At 37.4% G+C, this 21,824-nt stretch overlaps 1 protein-coding gene across 2 annotated transcripts in view; it reads right to left on the bottom strand.

Annotated features, from left to right (window-relative positions):
- LOC145224062 (nuclear factor 1 X-type-like) overlaps positions 1-21,824 on the bottom strand; it is a 54,135-nt gene that overhangs the window by 14,301 nt on the left and 18,010 nt on the right. Inside the window, exons 1-4 of one of the 2 annotated variants that reach the window (XM_080090491.1) lie at positions 12,453-13,564; positions 11,409-11,756; positions 1,526-1,712; positions 1,016-1,075 (exon numbers count right to left, since the gene is read on the bottom strand). In XM_080090491.1, the coding sequence (XP_079946617.1) occupies positions 1,016-1,075; positions 1,526-1,712; positions 11,409-11,756; positions 12,453-13,487 (1,630 nt within the window). In that variant the 5' untranslated portion in view covers positions 13,488-13,564. Of the gene's footprint in view, positions 1-1,015; positions 1,076-1,525; positions 1,713-11,408; positions 11,757-12,452; positions 13,565-21,824 lie in introns of those variants that run through there. The other variant, XM_080090490.1, reaches the window with a different exon arrangement.

Here is a 21,824-nt window from a genome sequence, read left to right as displayed (position 1 = left end):
GTCCAATGTTTTTAATTCTAGTCTTTCTAAAGTGCGTTGTAATCTAAAAGCGTTTTACGTTTATTCATTCAACCTTCACAAAAACTTAATAAATTCAGAAAAATCAGCCGCAGTTGTGCTTTTAACATTTTTTTCACATCGCTTTTCGTTACATCGTTGACAAGGCTCGGGCAAATCAATGAACTAAGCGCTTTTTATGATATACGGTGAAATCTTTCCACGTTTTAACTTGTCAGAGGCGACGGCGGCTTCGATTCAAAACCTGATAAAAACTTTGGCAGGTGTTAAATTGAAATGTTGACACAATGTTGCTTCATGCAGAAGCTACACCAGCGGTTCTCAACTCGTTTCAGGCCATGGACCACCAGTTCAATAAATGTATATCGTGGATCAGTCCATTGTTAAGTAAGGATAAAAAAGGCATCCACAACAGAATTTCAAAGAGTGATATCAAACAACCGGCAGCTAACATTAAATGGCCAGTAAATTGGATAAGATTTTGTTCGTACTGAATAATCAAAAAATTAAAAACATCTGTTTCCAGTTTGTCACCAAATAAAATAACAGTCCTGTGGACCACACAAAAAGTCATCATGGACCACCAGTCGAGAACCAACAAGCTAGACCGATGGTTAGGGCTGAGAGAGTTTTGACTGTCAACAAATATTACACAGATCATACACTCTGGAGTTAGATCGAGCAAAATATGATCAGGCTGAACAATTACATGTGATGCTATTTCAAGTAAACCGATGATAAATTTAAATGTTGTGGTTGTAAAAAAATAAACTTGATCTGAAATTCGTTTCCCTGTAACTGCTACTGTTAGTCGAACAGACTTTGTATGTTAACTAAAAACTTGTCAACAATACAAAAACAAAACAAGATTACTTATAAGAGCCAAAAATTGGAATCCAAAAATATAAGCACAAAAAACAGGTGCATTGAAAAACATATAAGCCCACGAAATTTCGTTTGTTAAACTTCCAGACAAAACCATTGATAAAACTGTTACCTTTGCAAGATTCTTCCCTCAGTGTGTCCTCCTCCTCTCTTCCATTCTCATCAGTTGTATCTGGATGCAAAATTTGTCGAGTCAGCAAATTATCAGCTGAGCAGGGATAACTTAATTCGTAGCTACGCCATTTGGACTATGACGTCATGGAAGCGTTATGTTACGTCATTGGATGCACTACAACGTCACCAGCGACTGAAATTACTATGTTCGAATATTAAAAGGCTTGACGTAGTGCGGCTTGATAGATTTTTATGGGATTACAATGTCGTTGACAATTGTTAAATAAATGATCTGGCAAATAAATTAAAGAAAGATTGGTAAAAGTTCGAAGTTTCAATGTTCCGTCACAAGGCAACGACTGTTACGTCACAGTAGGAAACGCGAAGCAGACCAAAAAAGAGAAACAAGACAGCTAAACCCGTACGATTATTTTACAAAATACACTTGTACTAAGCCAACATATTCACCGACACGTGACAAAACAAACGCATAGTGACGTCACAATACCTTCTTCTTTGACGTAGTTGGCAAGATAGAGGTCGAGTTCTTTTACTGTGACGCTGATGTGATACGGTTGAACGCACAAGCCGGCATTTTGGCCACAAGAGTGCGCCTTCGACAATCGCTCTCCGTCAGTCGACTCGAGGGGAAGTCCCCGAAATAGGATTATCATCACGAGGTCGAGACGCCAAACCTGAAATCGAAAAACCAACAAACGATTATATGATATCACACTTATGGAATATGACGTCATTTTTAGCAAGATGATTATGATTTATAATAACCTATATAGGATAGTATTCCTGTCTAAGTGATATCAGTGTGTAATCTTAAATTTTAAAATTTCGAGATAGACTTTTCATTTGTATTGCCACCGATGCATTATGTTTCACAGAATGGAAATTGATGTGTCACACAAAGTTTAAACCGGCTTGGGTCACTTCTAATAATTTCGAGCAGGGTTGTAACTAGGGTTGGCCCGATACCAATATTTTGAACCGATACCGATACCCGATATTTTACCCCAAAAGTACTGCGATCCGATACCGATACCCGATACTTTGCAAACAAGCAAAAACATTTTCAAACTGATGTATTTGTAATGTGTTTTCCCATCACAGTTAATTTAACAACACACTCAGTCTAATAAATCACTTAAGGCCGTAAAATGCCCAGGTCTGGTAAAGACTCTTTGGCAAATCAGCTGGCGAGCTAACGATGCCCTAACAACGGTGGTGCATTGGAGGCATAACTAACGATTGGTGCACTTGTTGTTACGCAACTGATCACGTGATTACGTTTATGCTACGCGCTTTGCAACGTCTTACCGGCGTCTATTGTTTGTAACGTCTTACCGGCGTTAATGTTTTACGACTTTGACAACAAAAAAACATTTAACGATCATGGCTTTAGGCAGAGAATGGGATTGTCTGTTAATATCCCCAAACCAGTGAAGGAATCCCAAAACATATGACGTTTGGGTCATTTCTTAACGCCAACTTTTGTATTGCAAAATCGCAGGTAGTTTAATTGGGATTTACAAGTTGACCTAACGGCATAGAAAATAATTTGTCACTGATAACACTAGGAATGTCTAAATACACTTGGCCATACAAATTAAACACCTGCCGTTTCGAAACTTATGCTTACAAACGTCTACAATGAACTTTGTGCGTTGTGACGCTCACTCGCAATTAACGCGGGCCTAAAAAACGTGTTGCGGCATTAAGTCGCTGTAGCGATTTAGGTCATCTTATTTCATTAAATCCAAAACGAACGCGTTTTTTTAGTTGTAGTCCCATAAATATTTTATCACAGCCGATGGTTGTTGTCTTTTGCCTCCTTTCATTTTCAATTTTACACATGATAAAGTCTCAAAAAAAGTATCGATACTTGTACCGATACCGCTAAAGTATCGGACGAGTACCGATACTGCTCGAAGCATCGGGTATCGGCGCCGATACAGTACTATCGGGCCATCCCTAGTTGTAACAGACCTAGAATTGAAGCCCGAACCTGAAAGTACAAGCTCAAAACCACGCCCGAACCTGAATTGTTTTTGAGAAGCCTGTTCAGGCACTAAAGTTTGATTGACAGACCTATACATTAAAGCCTCGGAAAGACCAAGACAACAAACACAATATACAATGGCACGGCGTTTTAGGGCTGTGAAGGCATTAGGCAAGATGGCGTTATGTGGTTGCTTAGTTAGGGAATTGTCTTAAAATACTGACCTGTGTAAAATCGAATCAATCCCGTTTTATTTCGAAGAAACCTATAAGCCCGAACCCGTCCCGACTTACAACTTTAATGTCGGGTACCAAGGGCTTAATAGGTAAGACCGGTAAATGTAATCTTACGACAGCCCTTTACAAGAGTAAAACATCCACCAGACTGTTTTTAAAGGAATAGTGAACAGAATTACAGAGTAGTGCTACAAACACGGAGAAAAAATCGCGTTTAAATGAAATGCTCACTTAAAAACCGGCGAGTGCTTGCTCGAAATATTTGCCCCTCTCATCCGCAACGGCCGAGTGGATGAGCACGTGTTAAATATCAGTTACGTGTCGCTACTGTAAGCTGATCCGATTTAATTAAACCGAGTATTCCGGCCCGATATGGCGGCTCAAGGGCCCGCTAAATTTAAACTTTTTACTCGAGTGCTTTCCATTGAAGTTAATGGGACGAAGTGTTTTACATTTTCAGAGCAAAGTGCCGAAGACATTCACACCCTTCGACATTTAATTGACTGTGGGAAATAAATGGAACTAGATGTGCGATAAAAATCTCAGCTTGGGTACCGCTGTGATCGCATCAGGGGCCAAAAAGTGTGTAACTTGAATATTATAAGTCTTCAACCGGTGGGTCACGAAAACTTTTTCTGGGGTCGCTAAAAATTTAACTTATTGGCGTTGAAATTTATTACCAAAAAATCATACGTTTATGTTCTAGTTCGCAACCTTTGCTCATGTTTTGCAGTACAGTGTCACAATCTAATCATTGTGATGCAATAATCAAAAACCGAATAGTTGCGACCCAAATCTAAATTAAACATAAGTTGTCCAACCCATTGTTACGCCATAGAGCCCCCCCTGTAAGTAACCCGTAATATATACAAATATTCCCCTAAACACGCAAATGCACCACGGTACTGCTGAAAACAAAGGGTAGTGGCAAAATTGTGTACTTTAACTAATTTTTAGCAGGCCATAAAATCGGAATTAATGCAACTAAGCAACTTGCATTGGTGGTGCCGTTTTTTGGGGGCAAAACACAGGTATTCAAATTATGAAGTATACAAGAGTATTAAGGTGTTTTTAGATCGAACTATCGTTTTATGCCCTTAGACACATTTCGCAGCTTTTTACAGCCATACACCCAAACAACGATGACATGTTTTCGCTCTGAAATATTGTTATTAGTATACGATAGTTGAAAGGTATAATAAAACAAAGACATGTCGCTTAATCATTCGTTGAAGGTTTCTTGCTTAGGAAAGCACAAAAGTTAGGGTGGGATTCAAACCCACAACCTTTTGATTATGTGTGAAAACCAGTTAAAAAGTTCCAAAATCCGATTCACCGCAAAACACAAACATACAAGGCGTAAATTCAATACTTTTTCAGGCAAGGGGTATCTGGCAAACTTTTTCAACACTGCATTTTTAAACGCATCGTCACGGTTAATTTAGCAAGTCTCGAAAAGAAACCCGTTTTAAATAGTTTTCTGTGCAACAATAGAATACCAGAACTTGAAAAACATTAGCAAAAAATTAGCTAATCGCATTTATTACAGCGATAGACATCTACAACGCAGTGCTTTTCTCATAAACAGACTTTCTGGCACTTTTGGGGTGAAACTAATTTCAAGCCCGCGACAGGTGTTGCTAAATTTCACAAAATGTCCGCCCGCCCATCATATTTCAACCCGAGCGAAGAATTTGACACAATAGCGCGTACGCGGTGTCATTATGACGTGGAAACGTCGCGACGCGATTTGGCGCGATTTCAATTATTGGCGTTTCCCGTCGGGATGGCATTGGCAAGCTGTCAGTTCGACGGTGGCAGGTGACACAAGAGTCTGACATCGGTTTGGCAACTGTGACCAATGTGCCACGCGGACCTGCCACCGCACTCGCCCCTCTAATAACCGTACCTGACTCCACGAATAAAAATAAGGGAGTTTTATCCCAACTTGGTAAATTTAAAGCGCTGTGCTCTAGTTGCATACAAATGATAAGCCAAGGGCCTATTGCGAATGTGGATGCAAAATTACAACTAAAAAATTATGGATTAAAAATAACGCTTTACCCAGTAAGTTTAAAGTGCCATGCCATCGCTGTATACAAGAAATAAGCTAAAGGCTGTTTGCGATGCAAAATTACAACTACAAAATAATGTCATTAAAATATTAGATTAAAAATTGCACTTAACCAAATCTGATAAAATGAAAGTGCCGTGCCATCGCTGTATATTCAAAGTAAGATAAGGGCCGGTTGGGAAAAAATACATGATAATTATATTCAAAATTTAGTATATTGGATTAAAAAGGAATAACCCAGTAAGTTTTAAGTGACGCACTATTGCTGTACATGCAAGATGTAAGATTATAAAAGGCCCTTTGCAAAGGTTTGGGGGAAATACACATGTAGTAATATTCAAAGTTGAAAATATTAGATAAAAATGCATTTACCCCAATGTCTTCAATTTAAAAAAAACTCCACAATACTACATACAAAAATGTAGGATAAGAGCCATTTGCAAATAATCATGGGAAAATTCAACTATAAATATAGTATTTTAAATCAAAAATTGCAGATTGAAATATTACCCTTATCCTAACACTGTGAATGTGAATTTAAAGAACACTCCAACACAACATTTAAGACATAAGCTAATCGAAAGATCGTTTGCAGATATCCTTAAAAATATAAAACAAAGTAATAACATTTAAAGTGAAAAATGTCAGATAAAAAAATTGCATTTATCCGGATTCCGTAAATATTAGGTACCTTCCCTATGATACATAAAAGACATAAACTGCTCTTATTGCAAGACTGTAAGAAACCACAAAGTTTGATTGAAAATAAATCAAAAAATCGAGTAAAATATACGTTTATCCGATTATGTAACTTGAAACCGCCATAAAATTTGCTATGACCTCCTCACCAATACAAGTTTCGCAAAATTAAAAAGGTGATGTCGTAAAAATGGAAAATGTAACTGATTAAATTAATGGTTAAAAACAAAACGAGTACAAAGTATTACTTTTTTCTCGATTTCGTAAATTCACCTGCTAAACGTTCAACACACGTTTTGCCTTATTTCGAATCGTAAAGTTAACTGGAAAAAAATCTAATTTCAAGCTGACTTCTAGCTACGCGCAGGGCGGTTCGCTCGTAAATATGCTTCTTCAATCTTAATACAAAAATAATAATACCACGATGTCAAAATTACTTTTGCAACTAAAAAAACTATTGAGACTTTTTTGCCACATAAATTTAAAACGTTACTCCGCTAATTCTGAAACAAACTTTGGTGGCGAGAGTTTTTGATTTTTCAAACAACGTAATATTATTTGAGTTTACTTTTTGGTTGTTTTGGCAAAAGCGTTTAATCTTATCTTATCAATCGGCGTAGATATTTGAATTACACGTTTGCCGTGAATTTAGCTTGGCATTATTGGATTTCCGCCCAATCGTCAGGAGAGATTGTTTTAAAACTTTAATTAAACTGTTGATTCACTTCATAATCAATATGACCCAAAATCAATTGATTAAATCACAAATCTAATACTGTCTCAATTCGATTAGGATTAAGAACCATAAAAAAGGCAGAAAATCGGGCGCGATTCAATTCCCCCCAAAGAGAAACAAAATACTGAAAAATGGTTTTAACTTTTCACATTTCTATTTAGCCTGGAAATGAATATGCTCGGGCAAAACAAACTTAAAAACTAAAAATCTTTGGGAAACACTGGTTTAAAGAATCCCGGTGTACGGTGATTTCCCCAAACCCACTTACCCCCCAAAACCTCTCTTCACCCATTACCGGAATCCGGATATACTTACCCAATTGATACACCGTACCACAACCAGAATTTTGGCTCCCTGTCGATAGTTCCACAAACCACCCAAGGCCAGCCCCCTAAATTACCCCTAAAACAGGAAAATTTGGGTCGGAAAAGACGAAATAAAGACCTAGCGGACGTTTTAAGGCCGATCATTTGTCGAGTTTCGGATTTCTAATTTCTCGACCCCATTGTTCGAGTTTGAATTGATTCCACCCCTCATTGTTCAGGGGCACAAATGGGGTAATTGGTTGCGACATGGAATCTTGATGGGGTTCAGGGGCCACCAGGGTACTTCACCGGTAAATTTTGATCACTTTATGATGTCACAAACACCGGACGCTCTACTTTGCCTCAAGTGGCGACGTTTGTAAGTTGTCGAAGGAATTTTCGTGTTCGCGGTTCAACGGGTTTCAGAACTCAAAGCGCGACTGTATAATTACGTTCTACAATTTAGAACCTTCCTACAACGAAAAAGTAAAGGTCAATAGTTCTAGTTTGACTATGATATAAATGCTGCAAAATCAAAGTAAAAGCAATAAAAATGCTGCGCTTGTTGAAAAATGCTGTACAAAAAAGTATTGGCTTGTGTTATTGCATTGCTTTACTTGGTGTAATGACGTTAATTTATTCACAGTGTATCATTTACTTCGTCAAATAAATTGACAGAACAATTTCACTTTTTTGAATTTACACCTTCGTTACGTCACAGTTACGTAGTGAACATACGTCATTTCCGTTCATTAATATGGTGTTGTTGCCGGACATCAGATATTATCACCCTATGTGGTTTTATAAGAACGATTTTGTACGGCCGGGTCGGCAACTGTTTTTTATTACGGACCGTTTTTGAAACTGAAATTTATCGCGGACCGGCGGTCAAAAAAAAAACTACAAACATTTAGCAAAGAAAACGACTAAATTAGTTCATTATTCCCTGAATATATGGACAAAGTATTTTAAAGCTTTTAACTTAAAAAAATATACGATCCGGCGGTTGCCGACCACTGGTGTAAGAGACGTCGAAACGTCGTTGAGTTGATAAATGCCAGTTGATTAAAATAAAAAGTTGATTATTTCCATTCATTTTTGATAGCAAAAAATTAAAACATAATCTCAGACAAGCTTCGTCAATCATAAGCAGAAAAAATCTTGGACCCACTCCTCCCAGGTGTATGAAAGCGGATTATGACGTAACAGGCATTACGCTCGCGTAACTTTTCTTTACGCTCGGATGAACAATGCAACGAATTTTGATAAAAGTCCGATATCAGGTGAAACGGCTGCCGAGGGAATTCAGCTGCTTGTTACGTAACAAAACATGATTTATGACGATGACAAACACATTTGTTGCGTAATATTGTATTTGCGTTGCAGGAAAGGTTGAGGCCAATACATTAATACTGAGATAAACATTAAAACATAATATTTAGTTTCAAAGTTTTTTGCATTCACTTTTAAATAATAAATATACAACTAAAGATTCCTAACAAAACTGCGTTGTTTAAAGCGCAAACAATAACAACAATTCAACGATCCAATTTAATTGTAATGAAACAACAGGGCCTAGTGTTACGTCACAGAGGGCATTATTTCTGCACAAACGCGACTTGATCTCGATAGCAAGAGTGAAGGTGAGTTCGTCTGTGTCTGTGACGAATATTAGTGGTAATAAATTGGCGGGGCAAAATCATTCGAATTCGGTTCGACCGCGATTTCGGGTGTCGCCGCTCCAAACGCGCGATGCATTAATAATGAAACGGGCCCGCGCGATCACGAATTTCACCGTGTGACGTTAATTCACCCCCCACATGACACAGCCTGCTAGTGGGGAGGGGGGCGATAGTGGAGGGCCGTCCCCCCACAGCCATCGCGCGCAATCGCACCTGGGCCGCATAAATGGGGGGAATTGAATCGCGTCCGATTTTCTGCCTTGCACTTGCACCGGGCGCGATGATGTAATCAATAGTTTTCGAATATTTGTGACGCTTTCACTCAATCCGTCTCGTACAGGTTATTATATCGTGGTGAAAAATACTTTGTGAAAATGTGAAAAATGTTTTTGTGAAGATGTACTCATAAGTTACGAACGAAATTAATAAAGTTTCGGGAGGTTTTGTTTTTGTCCCAAAAGTTATTTTGTATCTCGGATTTAAAAGTTGCATCGACATTTTTAATGTTCTTGTTTAATTTTAATTTCATTTTGTAGATATGTGTCGCATTATTATGCATTTAATCCTTGCACAATGAAAAAATTTAAAAAACTTTTATCTTAAGCTCTATTATTTTAATTTTATAATTAGGCTTGTAAAACCGTGTGTGGGTCACAAAACTAGGTAAAAAAAAATTAGCCATTTAACAAATCTTAGCCATTTTATCCAATAATTATGTTAAGAAATATGTCATTGTGTTCGACAGCAATTTCTCCAGCAAACATGTTCCACACTAGAGCTTGCTATTCTTTGAAACAATGCGTGTTTGTTTCACAACAAGCGTATAGAATAAGGGCAATGAAGTAAGATTATTGTAAAACTTTATTCGAACCACGACAGGAAATAGTTTGAAAAACACTGAAAAGCGAAAAACATATTTTTTTAGTTTTGAATTGTTCAATGCATTTTATACCAAACTTTTTTTATATGTTAGATCAGCTATTTAAGCTAGTTAAGGGGGAGGGGGCAAAGTTAGGGGCGCATTAAGCGTTATGCACTGCTGCACAAAGAAGAATTCGGCTGATGAAGTAGCTTGGGCCGATCCCGAAAATAACTTTTGTTTTGAGGCCAAACACAGACACGAGGCCGACAGCACTTTGACCGGCAACACACAGGTACAGGTTGTTACGCAATGACGTACAGGGGGGCGTGTTTAAGATTGTTTTCCGATATGTTGCGTAACAATCGCTGCATATATTGATAAAAGCTTGTTTGTGATGTAATAATGTGTATCTAACGTTTCAATGCTGTTTCGCGAAGCCAGACATGAAAATATTTTTGTAACAACCAATGATCGGATCAAACCATCGCTGCACGGGCGGTATTTCGGCTTTCTAATAAAATGGCGCTTTTACCTTCGTCTCATGTACTACATGCATCTATCGTACCCACTGAGTTGATAAGTTTCTTGGCAGTGAATTTAAAAATTATATACACCACCCAATATTATGTTCTATGCCGTTTTTATCGCGTCTTATACAGACGCCACACGGTTATTTAATTTCGCAATAAATCTTTACCTGTTTGTCGTACTAGGTATCCATTTGAAAATGATCTCCTACAATTATCATCACTTACAACTAAAGGAAATGCAGCATTCCCGCGCCCCTAGAAACAATCTCCACCCCTGACTGAGAACCTATGGTATACAGCAGATGTGTACAACTTTTAACCCGTGGTCCACGTTCGATTGATTAAATTATGGCCAAAGAGAGGTTTGAGTTTTGAGTGAGGCCTGTTAAACTATGCCATTGCAGTGCTAGCAAGCGATCCCCAATGTTTTGAATATTTGCTGCAGTCACAGTTAGCTTAATATAAGATAGTTTTACACGCAACAAAGTGAACATGTGATAAGTAATAGCAGGGGTGGGCAACCTGCGGCTCTTCATTAAAGCTTGTGCGGCCCGCAGAGACGCTTGGATTTCAAAAGTACTGGCAAACGAGTCCAATTATTACAAATTTTTGAGCTGATTAATGCGCCTGATTCTAGTTTTCTGCTATCTGGCAAAATGTGACTAGAATCAAATACGAATTATACTTGTAGTTAAGCATATTTGGTAAGAAACAAAGCAAAATCACTTTGTGTGATGTACATGTGCGACCCTCGATCCAATTTTGACATTTATAATTCCTACAGTACCCTACAGTAGCAAAGGTTGCCCACCCCTGACCTGTGATTCAAACTTTCAGGGCTAAACAGCCTTCACAAAAACGATTTGCAAACCCATGGGTTAGGTATGTGCTTCAGGCTTCTAATCTGCGGTAAATAAACTGTGCGTCCGGTGCTATGTTTGTGAGATCTAGAAAGGCGGCTACCTTTTTAATGGCAGCTGATTAATATGTATTTGCCCATCAGTGTTAACGGTTTCATACCCCTCTGTACTTTGAACACTGCTCATATTGACTACTTAATCTCTAGAAGATATATAATTTAGTGCAATTAATAAATTTAACAATTAAAAATACGTTTTGGCATTTAGTGTAAATATTTAAGAATAAGTCGAATAAAATTTTTTCTATAAAGAGGTGCGGCTCGCGAACTTATAATTAAGTAACAAAAGTTACATAAATCCCCTGTGCTACAAAAATAATAAAACAAAACAACCCACCTTATCGGCTTGACGAAGACAGTCGATTCTCCGAATCTTCCCCTTCTGGTCCGGATTAGAAAGAATGCAACACACCGATTTTTTCCCGGTGATCGTCAACACAAAGTCCTCTCTGTATTCAGGCCGGATGTCTTTCCGGAGTTTGGCGAGAAGTCGCGATGCCCACTTCTGTTTCACTTCCGGTTTTTCACGCAGTAGTTCTTCCTTCACCGCTCGCTCTTCGGTCGGGCTCATTCGTTTTTCGTGTTTCTTGAAATATTTCCGTTTTCTCGCTTGCAGGTTAAACCAGGTGTAAGCGAAACTCTTCACGTGGGGCATCAAGGCTTCGATGAAGGGATGGAACTCGTCCTGTGAATTTGAGAAGAAATATGTAAATATTTGTGTCATTTAAAAAATTAAAATTCTCTTGAGAGTCTATTTGAACAAGACGGAAAGTGACGATGCCCTAACAGGCGAAATTAATATTTCTGTTTTAAAAAATAAATAAAAATAAAACATTACACTGACGCTGATCGTCTGCTGCTCTTTTTGAGTATATTTTGTATCTCTTAAACACTTTTTAGGAACACTGGTTATCGTTAACAAAATGTAACATTTGAAAACATGTTTTTGTAATTTAGTTAGTTTATTGAAAAAATTAGTCGGTGGTTCGTCGTATATTTTGTAAGCTTTAACTTTTTTTGTTGTTGTTTGGCCAAAATAACGAAGAAACAGTGACGTTTTTTTATCAGAATCCGTCAGCACAAAACCTTTCTCAAAAAAGAGACATAAATTTCCCTTTGTTTTTTTTTATCCTGCAACTTATTTGTTGAGACTTTGATTGAAGTGGTGATGCTTTTTATGACGAAACCACGGTTTTAATGATTGACTGTACAGCTAAAAACTGTTGACTGCAAAATTGACTTTTGATAATAAGTGTATGATAAACAAATCCTCCTACGATTTTCAGGGTTTGCAACAAATATGTTCTTAACATAGTGATATAAATTCCAGGAATCTAAAATGGAGAGCAACTTATTGGTTTAGAATTTGATTGACAGCTACCTGAATTGAACAAAACGAATAGGGAGGGGTGTCGTAAGCTAACATGGCTTGGGCTGTGGACGGACAAATCCCAGGGGCAGGGTTGCCTGGTTGGTGCCGGTGTCGGGGATATGGAAAAGCGTGAGAAGACGATCCGAAAGCGTCGGATGCGAGACGGGAAGAGCGGAAGTTATTGCTGCTCTGCATCGCGTTGTATCCTCCATGTTTATCTAACCCCGACTCTGCATACTGACTAGCACCGGACACAAAAGCCGCTGGATTAGAGAGGAATTGTGGGTAGCGCTGAGCAGCGGCTGCGGCGGCTACAGCGGCCACGTTGAAGTTATCCGAGTTCGCGGCCGAAGCTCCTAAGTTGCCGACGAAGTTGTGGAGGAACTGCGAGTGACGAGGCTGTGGGAAGAAGACGCTCTGATGCTGATGAGGATGAAGGAGTTCACTTTCGTCCAGGGCGCAGTCCGAGCGATTTCTCTGCGTCTCCTGGAAAAACTTGTTCCGGAACTCGGCAGCAGCGAGTACGGAGTCGTCTACTGATGAGGAGTGAGGACGCGGACGTAAGGAGTAGGGATCGTCTTTGAGACTCCAGGAGCGCTGGAGGTGATGCTGTCCGCCGCCGCCCCCCGCAGAGGAGTGGGAGTGATGATCCCCGGATGGAAAAATGGCGCCCGCTTCCACACTACCGGCGCTGTAACTGCGCCGCACGGTGTCGTGGTGGCCCGCTGCCGTCAACTGGGGCCAAGAGGTCGGTTCCACGGGTTCCGACGCAGGGTGGCAGTCGTGAGCCGGAAGTTGGTACTCCGTGGGAACCAAACTTTGAGTTTGAGCGCGAGAGAAGGATGCTGCTGGCACGGACGAGGAATGGCGCCGTCCGATGATGCTGATTGGTCCAGCTAGAGAAATCTGGGCGTGGCGTGAGAAAGTATCCGCAGCGGCAGAGTCCGAGAGATCGTTTGTTTGACAGTTGGTGGTTGAGGCGAAATACTGGACAGACGGGTTTGAACGCAAAGGGTCGGGGCAGAATTCAACAGTTGCGCTCATCACACAAACAAGCAGACAAGCAGAATATTGTTTCTGTCACTTCGCTACAACAAACATTGTGTGTTTGTGACTACAACTGTTGCTGCAATGAAATATAAAAGCGTTTGTATTCAATTCTTTAACACAAATATTATCTGTAGCCTTCTGAAGTTGTTTGTTCTTGTCGTTGTTTTTACTTTTCTGTATAAACCGTTACTGTAATATATTACAACCGTTTCTTTTTTAGCTTAAAATATTTTCGTTGTCGAAATAAAAAAACAGAACTTTAAATGCCAGCGGCGATACCAACATTTAATTCTATCTTGCAATTTTAAAGAACAGACATGAGCTCATTGACTTCAATTAACGTAACAAGACTTTCTACCTCAGCAAGATTGTAAAAGTTGTTCTTTAGTTAATACCACCAATATCGGTTTTTTTACAAGCGCACAAAAAAAACATGGCAAACCTCAAACAAAAATGCTTAAAAGTGCTCGAAACTCAATGAAATTGGGATGTAACAGATTTACAATAAATCTAGAAATCATTTCCTATTCTGTTACCATTCATGTAACAATTTCCACCTTTCGTATTATGGTTAACTAACTGATTATAGCCTGGAAACAAACGTGTCTAACTTTGTGATATAAAAGATTCGCAATAACATAGCATGACGAATCCCGCGTCAAATAGTTTGCGGCAAAGTGCTTTTAGTGCGAAACTAATTAAATCGTTCTTTTTCAACTATTGCCCACGAAAAATAGACATTGAATAAATCACCTTATTTGGTTCAAAATTAAGCACTTGTTTATTGTATAGAAAGAAATAAGCCTCGTCAGAGTTGGATGATCCAAAATTAGGTTTTCAAATCGTTTTTTCGGTTCCATGTTCCGTAAAACGTGTTTTAACGCAAGTCTGATGTTTTTCGCATAGTTCCTCTCGTATTTATTTATACTAGGAATGTTAAAACTAAGCACACGTAGATTCAACGTTATGATTGACACAGACGAGTAAGGACACGATCATACAACAAAGACACAAGCTGTTAACAACAGAAAAAACATAACTCTGTTGCAATAAGTCCTGATTTGAATTGCGCTATTCAGTATTTGTTACAGGATCTTTACGGCGAATAGTAGACATCATATGTCCACGACCACTGATTAAATGAGTATTTTTCTGTAAGAATAGTTGACGAAAAGACAATGCTTTGTAATTTTATTGACTGATTCCGTTGGTTCGTTAATTATTCTTATTTTAAATGTCTTAGAAAGCTCGATTGTCATTCTGTCATTAGATTTATAAGACTGTGTGTTAGGTCGAAACAGTGTGCATTATTTGCAGCAAACTTATCCTATACTGGCCTGATGCTTTTATATTAATTGTCCTTATTTTTGGGTCGCTTCTCTTTGTATTGTTTTTGAACAATAAAAGCATTTAATCTACTTCATAGTATGTCATAAAATTACTACAGTTACCCAACACATTAGGCAAGACATTGTTGAGCAAAATCAGCACGGTAATGTTTTTAGTTGGAAAGCTAATTTATTGTAAAAAATGCAGGAGGAATACAATAAATAAGTGACAATAAATATTGAAGAAGGTTTCTTTCAAGGGCATAACTTAATACAAAATAACAAAAGCTCTTTTAAACTTGTGGAATAATAAGTTACTTTCTGGTATATCGCTGTCCTATATTAAATTTAGTTTACACTCCAAAGGCAACAACAAACACGACTTTTTAAAATACTTATCAATCGCAAATTGTAAATTGCTTATTGATGTTTTGCTTGCGCAGCAGCGTAAAGTGGAATTTTTCAAAATCTTTCGACAAGCGCTTGCCCAAAGTCTCAAATGCAACTTAATTTATCGCCACAATAAGTGGAAAAAAAGAAAACCATCACCAAAATAATCAGACTTGAAACCGAAGCTGGCATTTTAAAAACCGCGGATTAGATTTTTCATCTGTCTCGACGTAATTTTTAGCCGCAAGAACATACGGTTTCATTTCCAATCAGCCTCCATCGCCATTTTACTTAACTCTACTCTCAGCAAACAATGTTTAGTTGATGCAATACTTGTTTACGTTGGTTTGGTTTAACTTGAAAAAATAATTTGTAGCATACGTTGTAGGAATATAATAAATGTACTACAGCGTTGTTATATTTTTTGTTCTCATAAAACTAGAAGACTACATTTTCTTTTTTTAAATATGTTTCGACCTATACAATGGTCAGTAAATAAAAAAGAATGATCTGTAAACTAGGTTACTAGAAGCTTGCTGGTAGTACCAAACGGATTAAATTAAGGACACTGGCATTACAGCTCTAAAAAAACGATTTTCTCCGCTAAAGCGAAGATCTAAAATGTAAACAAAACATACAACTTTTCCCCACCTCTTGTTAAAAAGATCTTACAGAACTTTTAAGCGTTTATAATTCCAGACATATTCTTGTAAAATATATCTTCAAATGCCAAAAACTGATGTCCGCTAAAAAAATAAAACGGCTGCAACTGGACAAATTCCTCTACACACTGCAAACAATCAATAACAATCAACGCCATTACGTAATAAAGGGTAATTTTTCAAACAGCAACAACCGCTGAAGAAGCAGCAGTGATGACTGGTTTCGGTCGAGAAGTTTTGACTGATAACTTCCAGTGCGCGTAAACCGAGCCCTCGTGTACGTTGCGATTCAACTCACACTGATCGAAACACTTGAGATTGGCTGAGAACCAGGGGTGATAAATCAATCAGTGTCAAACATAAAGCCCCTTGAAACTTCACGTAAGCATCCATACATCACAGTGGCTTCATGCGTAGAATACAAAAAGCAATATGGCCGATCTAACCGTATGCTTCTTTTGCTATGGCGTCAATTGCTACGAAACCATATATTTCAACATTGGATTATTAACAAATATGTTTCTATCAGGGAAAACACCAATCGTATTCTCCACTTTGTGCATGACACCTTTTCAACGTTGCGCAGCTATTTTCGGCTTAGTAACATTTTGAAGTAATTGTGTTGCAATGTTTTCTTACACCAGGATAAATAAACTCAATTCAACAGAAAACTGCACATATAACTACTTTTACATGTTTTTATAACGGTTTTTGAGGCTGATTAATTATTGTTACACAACCAAAAAATTAACAAAACGCAAATAACAAACTTCTCAACAAATCTGTTTTTTACAACTGTAATCTACAACACGGGACAAAACAAAATAAACAAACATTCAAACCTAAAACTAAGCACAACACCACAACAAAAACCTAAACAACAAATCTGTTTTTAAATGTAATCTAAAACACGAGACATAACAAACCAAAAACACGATACTTCTGACCATTGGTTAAACTATGGACAACATTACAAAAGTGTAGACTGAATTCACTTTCGCACATCGCACAGCTGATTCGAATCATTATTGTATAACAACATTAACAATGAGTTTCTCTTTATCTACTACTCTTATGAAGACTTGTTTTTGTATCGTGACTTCGAATCCAAGTACTAAATGTCACACCGCTTCAGTCAGGCTGCAATGCTTGGCGGCGTTACAAAGCGCGGGACAGGGTTAATTAGAATCACGTTTATGACCCAAATCGACTTGGCTATTTTCTCAGATTGCTTGCAAGTTGCAACGCAAAAAATGCAAACTCATATGTGACAAGAGTTTGACTGTGTCCATTATTCCCTTTCAAATCGTGAATGTTTATGCTTAATTTGTTTTCATATACGCTGCTGCGTTATAGCCAATTTACCGAGTTTCAATACAACTTTTGGCGATAAGAAATTGCATTTTTTTGAAGAAATTGTTAAGCCGACCACGTATAACGATTGTACAGTTTAAAAAAAACAAAAATAAAGTTTGTGGTCAACACTTTTTATCTGTAGCAGAGTAGACCACCAGAAAGTTAAAATAGAATAAACAGCAAAAATAAACTTAAATTGCAAGTGTGGCAAATTTGAAAAGTAAACAAAAATTAACATGAAGGTAGCCCCAACGAAATCATGTAACTCTAATTTTTTAATTCTACCAAAAAGATTTTTTCTAATTTAAACCAAAATTGTTTTTGTTGATAACAAATGTTTTATTTAGCCCTATAAAAAAGATAGTTTTATTTATTTAAGATGAAAGTTTTTGTACAGAAAATCACGAAGGTCTCGAAAACGCGCGATGCAAAACAATCAATAATCGAACACAAAGCCGTGACAGAAAACCGGAAGTAACTTCTCTCAAATTTACGTCACTACCTGCCTAATTGCGGCGGGATCGTGTCGACGAATTACTAGCAATGTTGTGGAAAGAATCATGGACAGAATTGAAAGCATTATGACGTCATAAATACAGTTGTCACGACGATCGCGAGCATGCACCTGACGCGCGAAATTTCGTGTCGCGTTTCTCGATGATTTGGCGGTTAAAATCCGGTTTTATTTCGTCACAGATGCACGTTGATTGGAGGCTGATGGGATAGTGACGAGACAGAACCTAATTATCGACACATTAGGGGGATTTTGATGCGCGTTGGTGAAATAAGTTAAAACAAACAGCCTTTTCGGTTGTAAGTTGATAAAACTTAGCATGAATCGAGCAAACCTCTTTGCAAACGACTTCGCGACCGCATTCCAGCAGTTTATCAAACGCGCGGCGCCAAAACTGTCAACAAAACGTGCACGCGGCCATTTTTATGGAATGATTATGACGTCACAGTGGATTGACAGACGACGAAACGTCTGGAGCGTTTTGCTGAGAATAATTGGATGCAAAGTTTTGCTGCAACTAATGACTTCGCACTGTGGCGCGTGAGATGCAAAAAATGTTTTTTCTTTTATTATTTTGAGTTAAATTGATAAATTCTTCTATAGATTTTGTCGCAAAATCAAAATTGAATCAGTACTGCAAAACTTTCCAACCGCAAGAACATTTTTAGGTAAAATTTCATTTTATTATTAAAAACAGTAATATTGCCAAAAGTGACGAAGTCTGAAAGATTTCATGAAGTTTTAACTTCGTACAACATCAAACCAGTTATCTCAGTTCTTCATCCAATAAAAACAAACCCGGCTTTTTGATCTTTTTCCCAACTCCCCTCAACATAATTTACAACCTTGATCAATTGCTAACGTAAAGATGTCAATTTTTTTCTCGGTTGTGCGTAAAAACGATTTAACGGCCCAAGATAATTTTTGGTTATTTTTTTCGTTTTTACAAATTAATATCAGCGAAAAGAACTTTACCGCTTGTGACCAATTATTAAATGTTACAAAGTGACTTTCCTCATAACATTGCAATAATTTTCAACACAATGTGTTTAACCATATCAGACACGCAAGATAAACAATAGTAGAACGTCACCATTGTGATGTAAGAAAACCTTCGGTGTTACGTAATAATCGACATGTAACCCTGTAGACCAGTGGTTCTCAACTCGTTTCAGGCCATGGTACACCAGATTAATTAAATGATTATAATGGACCAGTCGATTGTTAAGTAAGGATAAAGAAAGCATCCACAACAAGCATATTAGCTTGGAATTACTGCCAAGGTGCTGGTGTATATAGAATACATCGTTCAGACGCTTCAACAATCTCTGTTGTCATCATCAGTGTACAACAGAGATTGTTGAAACGTCTGAACGATGTATTCTATATATACCAGCACCTTGGCAGTAATGTTTATGATTAAATTACTTTTCAAGTCCGTGTATAGTGTTCCTAAGCTTGGAATATATTCTTTTAAATAGAGATTTTCGAGAAGTGATATCAACAGCTAACAATTAATGGCCAATAACTTGGATAAGCTTTTTTTAGAAATGAATTTTAAAATATTATATAGCGACTTCTTTGAGTTTATTACTGAATATAGTTAACGTCCTGTTGACTACCTAGAAAGTTATCATGGACTACCAGTTGAAAACCACTGGTCAAGACAGAAATGGGGCGACCACACGGCAAAAACCCTGCTAATGCAGTTCGTTGTAGCGAAGTCGCGCTAACACGTGCTTGACAGTTAGCCATGCATGGACGCTTGCTTGTTCAGAGCCGGAACAACGCCAAGAGTCAAATTGGGCAAAGTCGTGGACTGACTTCACACTGGCTGATGCAATGACGTCTCAGAAATGTTGTGGGACGAAGCAGATGAAATTATTAATGGCTCGAAAATCGTGAATTTGACATTTGAGTAAGTTGACCACAGAAAACTGGCTCATTCCAGTTCGTTTATTACGTAACATTGCCACTTGTCGATTATTGTTACGTAACATTGCCACTTGCGATAGAGACACATGTTCTATGGGCTAAATTACTTGAACACTTGTAAGGACAAAGACCCGGAAAGTTTTAAAACATGTACAAAATTAGCGCACACCTTTTTACAAACTATTGTTTATGAAAACCAGGAAAACTTCAGTTCTCTCATCAGATTACCGATGATTTGCGATAATGCGTATAAATGCTAATATTTTAAATTTGAAGACAAACAGAATCTTTCCCCAAACCGTTAGATGGCGCTAGATTTAACTAAAGAACCCTTTCCAAAATTCGATTATCACAACTAAAATTCAAAAGAGGTTTGTTCAAAGTACACTCTATGCAACTTTTTAAAAATCGCTGTTGTCTGTTATTCGCGGTTGTTCAATATACTAAAGATCTCGGAGACCTGGAATAATGCATCTGCCCTTGAGCTAAATTTAGTTGCAATGCAGATAAACCTTATTGTATCAACAAACAAGCAACAGAGCAGAAAAACAAATTGTGCAATGAAAAAATACTATCAGCAAGATATGTTAATTTTTTTAATTATTGCAATAATTTTAACTCGTTTTTTAGGAATTAAGTGAAGGATTTACAATGACTACAGCAAATATTAGAAAACGAAATCCAATGTGACTATACTTTACTTAAAATGAAATGCCTAAAAAAATTGTCTTAAATGCAAATGCAAAAAATTGTCTAAACCAATTAACAACAATTTGTAGCAACGAAAAGTTCCTTACAGGTGAAGACCCTTGTAAAATATATGAAACACCTCAAACTGTTAATACTAAAACACTCCACTCAGGGAGCTGGTGTGGCCAGAAACATAAAAATCGAGTGCATTGGTTCAACTACAATAACTTTAGTCTTAAATGTTAAAAAATATTTGGTTAGACTATTATATGTAATTTTAAAAACGCCGTGCTTAACAAATCCCATACGTTCTCAATGAATAAAAAATAAACTAGTAAACATTATAACATAAATTTGTGCCGGTAGTTTTAAACGCAGTCATCGTTTACAAATATTAACAAACATTAAACCTTGTGCTAGCGTTTTTTTTTTAATGCAGTCACTGTTTACATCGGCATCAAGTTGAAACTTGGACGGTCTGGCGTAGGAAGTTCGCAGTCTGCCAAGTAACAGACGTGGTGTCTGACCTGTGGGGACATTTCAACCCTGTTTACTCGCTACAACTTCTGCCAAAACTTCACGACGCAACAACTTGGCAAGATATTAATAAAACAAAACACTGTGTAGGTTATGTGGACTGAAGTATGCGGAGGAATATAAAGTCAAGAAAAGGTTGTTGAAACAAAAATAGTTTATCCTCGTAGCTAGAAATTATTTTATTTGCAAAACAATTTTTTTTGATTATTTTTGAATCAAAAAGGGTCCAAACTTTAAAATTATGTTTTAGTTTTTTTCCTGGATTCATGATTAAAAATTTTTCGAACAATGAAAAAAATCAACTGCATAACAGGTTTAATAACTTTAAGAAACAAGCATATTTTCAGCGAAACTTAAGAATCGCCACAGCTAACTGCGAAGCCTTGCACAGTCGGTATAGACAGCCGAAATACCGATGGTATAGAAGCTATACAAAAAGCAACGCCATTTTGATGCGGCGAATTACTCTCTTAAGATAATAGTAATGTTGCAATTTTATTAAAAGTATAAAATGCAATAACAATTTAGGATATAAAAATGTGAATCCCCACAAATCAAATATGAATTGTGTTTAATCATAAGCGACAGTTTTGCAAACAACTAATTTCTATTGAAAGGGTGCTCAACCATGTAAACAAAACATTTGACTTATTTCACTAAAACTAAACTTAGTTTTCAGTCGTGCAGATGGAACAAAAGAATATTAATATTGTAATTTATTTAACGTACATAGACTACATTTATAGAAACACTACACTTGAAATAGCCCGAAACTAAACACAAACAACTTACATCGCGTAATACGCCCTGTTGCTTACAATAAAACGTACAACAAACTAACTACAACACAAAACATGTAATAACGCCTAAAATTCCCAAATAATAACTGACAATAGCACAGTTCTAATATCTATAACTT

Source organism: Phallusia mammillata, chromosome 4 (genome assembly GCF_965637545.1).
Source record: "Phallusia mammillata chromosome 4, kaPhaMamm4.hap1.1, whole genome shotgun sequence".
NCBI lineage: Eukaryota > Metazoa > Chordata > Ascidiacea > Phlebobranchia > Ascidiidae > Phallusia > Phallusia mammillata.
The sequence above is the reverse complement of the archived record's forward strand: the minus strand, read 5'-3'. Positions and strand labels throughout refer to the sequence as shown.